Source organism: Pleurodeles waltl, chromosome 6 (genome assembly GCF_031143425.1).
Source record: "Pleurodeles waltl isolate 20211129_DDA chromosome 6, aPleWal1.hap1.20221129, whole genome shotgun sequence".
In the NCBI taxonomy this organism is placed as follows: domain Eukaryota; kingdom Metazoa; phylum Chordata; class Amphibia; order Caudata; family Salamandridae; genus Pleurodeles; species Pleurodeles waltl.
Genome location: NC_090445.1, coordinates 675,744,507 through 675,752,170, shown reverse-complemented (window position 1 = coordinate 675,752,170; position 7,664 = coordinate 675,744,507). Strand labels below are relative to the sequence as shown.

The 7,664-nt window shown below is 41.4% G+C and overlaps 1 protein-coding gene across 1 annotated transcript; it reads right to left on the bottom strand.

Moving 5' to 3' along the window:
* Positions 1-412: 412 nt before the first annotated feature.
* LOC138301664 (olfactory receptor 6F1-like) lies at positions 413-1,432 on the bottom strand. The gene has a single exon (XM_069242179.1). It carries the CDS (start codon positions 1,430-1,432, stop codon positions 413-415), a length of 1,020 nt encoding a protein of 339 aa, XP_069098280.1.
* Between the last annotated feature and the right edge of the window lie 6,232 nt (positions 1,433-7,664).

Sequence of the window (7,664 nt, the reverse complement as noted above, 5' to 3'; positions counted from 1 at the left end):
TGAATCAACACATTTACAGTTACAGACATTTTTATTATTTTTGAATCGACAATCGCCCTATTATATTCGATTAGGTTAGCTGCTGTACCTAATTGGCTGTTTGTTTCAAATAATCCGTTAGGTTTGACATAATACAATTGAATTTTCAAGAATCATTTTTGAGTGCTTCGTGTTGTTCACCCAAAGTAGTTTCATTTTGTGTAGCTTGTATTTTTTAATTACAAAATACTTCGCTGTAACCATTTTCTCAGGCAACTGGCATAAAAATCCTTATTTTCAGCAGATTTTTTTGGGGGAAAATGTATGTGAGCCAGCCCTATCTGTGATAAGCAGAAGCATATGTGTTATTTCTAGAGACATACTTTTTGACATTCAGCTACTGAACGTGAGTATGGCACAGCATTGACCACATTCAATGTCCACAGCAAAGAGAGGACCTCCTGGTGAAAGTAATGTAGTTCCCGAAATATTTAATCAGTGCTTCTTTCACCTCCTTGTTCCGCAGACTGTAGATGAAAGGATTAAAAAGTGGCGTGATCACCATGTAGAAGACAGAGACCATTTTGTCCACTTCAAGTGAGTCTCCAGTTGTTGGTCGGACATACACAAATATTACTGTCCCATAGTAGATGGCCACTACAGTGACGTGGGCAGTACACGTGGAGAAGGCTCTCTGCCGCCCGTTGGTAGAAGAGATTTTCATTATAGCCCATATGATACTTACATACGATATCAATGTTAAAATAGCACAACTAAAGATGACAATCCAAATAATGATGAAAAAATATTGCTTGACAAAAGTGGTATCTGTGCAAGAATGTTCTAACAGAGGGGATATATCACAAAAGAAATGGTTGATCTCGTTTGGTCCACAGTAGGAGAGACGTGAGATATAGATGGTTGGCAAAATGGACCCGACAAACGTGGCTAGCCAACATCCTGCTGTAAGCATGCAGCACAAGCGAGTAGTCATAATGGCAGGGTATCTCAAGGGATGACAGATGGCTAAATATCTGTCATAAGCCATTAGAGCTAATAAGTAATTCTCCATACCTCCCATCACAAAAACAAAATAACACTGAGTGATGCAGCCCACTATGGAGATAAACTGGTTGTCCAGAAAAAAAATGCCCATCATCTTAGGAACAGTGGAAGATGTGTAACAAATCTCCATGAAGGAGAAATTAATAAGGAGATAATACATAGGTCTATGAAGGTGAGGGCACTGTTTTACAATATAAATGATAATGACATTCCCAGTTACAGTAAGGAGATAAATGTTAAGCAAAAAAACAAAAAATAGGACTTGAAGTTGCTGAGCAATGGGGAATCCAATCAGGATGAATTCAGTCACCAAACTTTGATTTCTCCTCCTCATCTCTCTTCTTGGAGATTTAGACTGTTCTAAAATGAACGGAAAATTAACAATCATATTGAGAAAGACACTTTTAAAATATGTTTCTCCTATTTCTTTCTCTTGTTTGAAAGACTCCCTTAGTATGAAAACATAAAATGTAAGTGTAGATCTGGCAATGTAAGCCATACATCTATATTGACTTATTTGGTAAATAGTTTTCGTAAAGATCTCAAACCTGAAAGTATCCAAGTGATGATGGCCTACAGTAATTGACACAGTTATAAGAAGATGTTGCCTCAGTACAATACATTTTAAAATGTGTGACATAATCATAGCAAGACTACCTACATGAGACACTTAAAAAGGCTCCAGGGAGGCAGCTTTCTGGGGGCTATTTCCAGAACTGAATGTGATGGTCGTCAGCTGACCCAGGCCCAGAAACAGCATTATGGGTGCAGCACACAGTTTGCATATATAGTCACGGCTGGTGCGGAGGCAAAGTAGCAGGTCGGTGGAGGTGGGGAGGGACACAAAACAACAACACAAAAAACCTTACTTGCCACATCACTGCATCACTGCTGTTCAAACTCCACTGTCCACTGCAGGCACAGGCTCCCGGACTGCCCTTCTGCTAAACCTGCAGCATGACACCAGCGTCAGGAATGTCCTGAGTGCCCTTGATTTGCACTCCCAGGCAGACTGGGAGTCTGTGCCTGCTGTCTCCAACCCAGTAACACCGCTAAATTGGAGACAGATCAGTGTGCATGTCGGTTCGGTCGTCCTGAGACAGCTGGCCAAACCCACATGCAGACTGACAGCAGTGCCACCACTTTTCCTCCCTCCCTGCTATCCCCCATGCCACTGAAAAATAAAACGATAACAAACATGATGATTTGTTATCATTTTATTTTTCAAGTTTTGTAGCTGCTGCTGCTGACTTGACTTGTAGAGTGATGCTCCTCCACCATAGCCGAGGAGCCGCCGCTGTTCATATATATGTAGTCATGATGCTCGTGACTGGCTGGGAAGCAAGTCATTTTTTAGCTTGGGTAAAGGGAATTCAGTCCACTTTTGTGGGTTTGGCTAGAGAATGCCAACGTTTTCAGTAGCTGTCTGAGGACCTCCTATCACAGCAGCACACAATATATAACAAATAGCATACAGAATATGGGTTTGGGTTAGCCCTCTTCAGCTGTTGTCTCATTTGGGTGTTCTTTATTCAAGCAATGGATTCTAGGGTTATTCTTCAAATTTTGGGATCAGCTAATGGAATTTAACGGACATGTACATTTTCAGCTACAGTTTTAACTGGAAACTTTTTCACAGGTATATCAGAGTTCCTGGTTCTACTAAGAAAACTCCCAGGTGTTTTGGGGGTTTTGGACTTCAGGTTCCTGGACCTCTGATTAGAAATGTGATTTCCAAATGGAGTTCTATCCACAAACCCCTCTGTTAAAAAAATGTCCGAGCCGCACCTTCTTGTGCCTAACTTTTGAAAGTAAGGTCAGATGATGTCTACAGCTAGGGATGGGGAGCCAAGCAAGTTGTGCATGACATGTAAATATGTTTCTGTACACGTCACGGCTGAGTAGGGATGACTGGTGTCTGAATCAAAGTGTGACAGATTGGACCCGGTCATCATTCAGTTGAGTGCAATATGGAACTTGTTTTTGAGTAAAGTAAATAATGTCTCACTTTGAGCACTTTAAGTTTAAACTGCGGAACGTCGGATTGCAAAATGCTATAAAAATCAACGTTGCTGCATTGTATATATTTTCCATGGCCAAGAAACTTAGGGCCTTATTTCCAGGAATCTGACGCAACGGCTCAGATGCATCAGATTTCTGCACTGCCTTGCACCCCCTAACGATACGATGGTAGCACTGTAATTGCTATACAGAGCTCCATGGCGCACAGTATCCACAGATGTGTCAAAAATTCTGATGCATCTGTGACGCTAAAGATCCCCATTGCTGGATTAGTGTAAAAAAAAATTATGCTACTCCAGCAATGCATGGAAGGCTCACATTTTAAGAAGCCTTGCATCAATTTAACTCCTGTTCTGTGCAGACGTTAAATTTTTGATGCAGGGAAGGTGCAGAACGATGAAGTGAAACGTTTTAGATTTCACTGCGCCAGTTCTGCATGGCTTCTAATGGGGGAACACCTACCTTGCATGCATTATACCTGGCGCAGATATATTGTGCTGCAAGGCTTTAAAAACTGGTGCAATGGTCCCATTGCACCAGTTGTAAATGTAGCGCAGTGTAGGGGACTGCTTAGCGCCACTGCAGTGTAAAAAAAAGAATTACACTACGGGTGCACAAGGGGCATGTAAATAGGCACCTAGATTTAAGGTATTTTAACATAGATATGCTCCTTTATATGGTTTAGGTAAAAGCATATTTGTCCGTGCCAGCCCTTGATAAAATCCACCCAATGAGCTGCATGGATAAGTAGGTTAACTACTGTGCTGTTCCACTTGGAATATAAATGCCCCAGTAGAAAGTGGGCCTATTCGACGTGGGATTAAGACTCTTCTGCTGGATAGCCATCACTAGCAACTATCTATTATTTAAGACAGGGGAAGCTTTCATGATAACAATGGAGAAAAACAGATCTGCCTCTCATGCCCAGTAGCTGGCTCCTTTGTATACCCTGAAGGGACAAGGCAGATCTCAAATCAAAGCATGATGTGCACTGAGACTGGAGGGGGCTATCATGTTGTAGCCTTCCCTAATATTGTAAAGAAGTTGGCCAGGCAGTGGTGTGCCTCCTTTTGGTGACATTAAGAAGAGGGGGATGAAATGCCAAGCACTGATATCTCCACTTTCCGTAATAAGCTCCTGCATAACTAAGAAAGAGCCTCGAAAAAATGGAGGAAGAACCATCACAACTGTTGACTCCTGTCAGAAGCAACTGGGTACATTCAGACTTTATGTGTAATCACGACTCTTTGGATACTCCATACAACTGGTTGCATCAGCTCCCTTACTCTTTCCCAGGACCAGTAGAGAGTGGACTTGCTGAGGACCCCAAAGGAGGGGTCCTGCTGACTTCTCTTGTAGTGGCAGTACTCTAGTACCTTGGGGAGTAGGCATTAATGAACTTTGCTATTGACCAGACCTGGGTGGCTGGAAATGCATCTTAAGAGGGTGGACCTGTGGGTGCAGGTAAAGGTATCAGCAGGCACAACAAAAGGGAGGCTCAGAGCCTTTACATCTAAGCTGCTGCTATGAAGAGGAGGAAGCAGTAGTACCAGAGGCTGTACGGATGCTGATCGAACCTCTCAAAAATATTCGGTGTCACTGAGAGCAGTGGTGTCTAGAGCAGAGACAGCCTGTTTGAATTTGTCCAATAGAATGCAGGAAATCCTAAGTGCATTTGTTAGTGTTATGCAAAATTGTTCAAAGAGGCTCTGGATGCCCTACAGCTGTCGAGACACACAAAAGAAACACAGGCTTTTGAATTATGGTCCTGTGGAGGGGGCCCAAGAAGAAAGCCCTTAGGCCCATATTTATACTTTTTTGCGCTGCATTTGTGTCGTTTTTTGAAGCAAATGAGGCGCAAACTTACAAAATGCAATTGTATTTTGTAAGTTTGCGCCGATTTTGCGTCAAAAAGCGGCGCAAATGAGGCGCTAAAAAAGTATAAATAGGGGCCAAATGTAGGAAACGATTTGCGACTCGCAAACGGCAAAATTTGCCGTTTGCGAGTCGCAAATGTGAGTTTCCTATGCAGAAATGCATTTTGCGAGTCGGGACCGACTCGCAAAATGCATTTCCGACTCGCAAATAGGAAGGGGTGTTCCCTTCCTATTTGCGAGTCTGAGTGGTATGCAATACCATTTGCGACCGCGTACGCGGTCGCAAATGGCATCGCAGTTACCATCCACTTGAAGTGGATGGTAACCCACTCGCAAATTGGACTTTGTGACTGGACCCAAAATTATTTTTTCAGGGCAGGGAGTGGTCCAAGGGACCACTCCCTGCCCTGAAAAAACTACCGAAACTAAAGGTTTCGTTTTTTTTTTTTAAGTGCAGCTCGTTTTCCCTTAAGGAAAACGGGCTACACTTAAAAAAAAAAAAAACTGCTTTATTTCAAAGCAGTCACGAACATGGAGGTCTGCTGACGACAGCAGGCCTCCATGTTTGCGAGTGCCTCTACTCGCTATGGGGCCGCAATTTGCGACCCACCTCATGAATATTCATGAGGTGGGTCATTGCGACCCCATAGCGAGTCGCAGTCGGTGTCTGAGACACCGTACTGCATTGCAAATTGCGACTTGCAATTTGCGAGTCGGATGGACTCGCAAATTGCAAGTCGCAATTTGCAATCTTGCTACATCTGGCCCTATGAGCCTTAGTGTCATTTTGCGATTTCCAAGTTATCTGCCACTGGTTTCACTGCTGCGCCTGGAGCTACCTACCCCCAGCCCCAGGACACTACCACCCACCAAACCTGATGCTCTTTTTGAAGGGGGTCCATGAGACTTTGGGTGGGCAAAGGAGGTTCGGGCAGATGAGCTACTTGGAAGAGGGCATACTTGCTCCCCCCCCACACTTGCCACGGTCCTTGCCGCTGACTGCGCATGCTTCTGCATACAGGAGCAGACTGGCAGAAATAGTGCTTCTCACCACTTGGCTTTAAAGGTAGTTGCAGCAAGATACACTAAGTACCAGGCAAGACGAGAAACCTGATAGGGCGCTGGTGCTTGCTTTTCCCAAGATAAGAATCTGGGTGCCTGCAGGAGCAGCATTCTGTAAAGAAAAGAAACCAGCTGAGTATTCTTCATGGAGAAACGCAAAACAAGCATTGGCAAAGCGTATGCGTCTTGCCTTTAGCACCTAATGAAATCCCAGTGCTTTTTGTAGATGATGTTCACCCTCAGCAAAAATATGTATATTTTATTTTGATGCTGTGAAGTATCGGGAAGCAGCAGTGCCTTGTACACTTGCATACATCATTGTGCATTCGTGTCATGTTGCCATGGAGGCCCAACATATTGCTGTAGGCTTTTGCTAGCATCACCACTTAAATTCACAAGTTATTGTAAGGAACACAAAAATCATGCCAGGCGTAACTCAGACACCAAATGAAGTGCTTATGACCTCACACGTAATACATACAGTTACAAATATTGTAAATCATCTGACAGATGAGGTAACTGCAGATCAACCTTGCCATTTTGACAGAGGCGACTATACATGTTTTATAATGTATTAGTTGCTGTTTAATTGCATATTGCTTTTAGGTTTGATTATTTATTAGTATACATATTATGTAGTCATAAGATTTGGAACTGTTGCATAAGTTAATGTTTGAATAGCTGTTGTGCAAGAAATGGACTGCTCCTAAATTTAATTTAAATGTCAGTGTTTTTTTAGGTTTAATTTGTAACTATAAAGGCACTGATAAATTGATGCACCCCTCCACCTATTAAACTGCCTTTAAACATTAAGCAAACTATTGAATGCCCATGCCAAATTGCAGCATATTTTATACTTTCCTAGCTATTCATTTTTATTTTCGCACATTAGGGAAATTCAGTATTGTTTTGTTATTTTTGGGGAGATATATTTTGTTGTGTAGATATATCATAGATGCATTTCTTAGAGATTTGATAGAAGTTTATTTAAAATAGGTAATTTTGAAAGTTAGATGTGCATCGCGCCCTTTAGTCAACACTCTCTGAGAATGTGAATGTACATCGATAATTGAAATCAATATATATATATATATATATATATATATATATATATATATATATATATATATATATATATTCACTTAAAAAAACAAAGGTTACAGGCACCCTATAGTTAGGCTTACATTTTAAACGCACCAAACCATAGAAATTCACTTGCTATAGTTACAGTTATCTCAACTATAACTGTGCCCTAAGGTAACTATGACTCGTGCCCTCACCATGCACAGTTTTTTCATCAAAAATGTTACTGTAACTATTACATTGATATTATCAATGATGTGATCAAAGATGTAATGAGTGCCATAATTTGGCGAGAATGCGAGTTATAGTTACCTTAGGGCATGAATTATAGTTACTTGAATTAACTCTAAATATAACAGGTGAATTTCTATGGTTTGGCACGTTTAAAATATGATCCTAAATATAACATTCCTGAAGCCTTTGGTTTTTCAAGTGAATTTCTATGTTTCTTAATTTCTATTTCCTAACTATAACGTCCCTGTAACCTTTGTTTTTTTCAATACATTTCTACTGTTTTTTTTACGTAAAGTAATTTTCATTATTGTACGTTAATCTTACTACTTCTGCCAGCCCCTA

Bases quoted from the DNA above. Each gene is read 5' to 3' on its own strand.
- LOC138301664 (XM_069242179.1), bottom strand. From the start codon at position 1,432: ATGATTGTTAATTTTCCGTTCATTTTAGAACAGTCTAAATCTCCAAGA.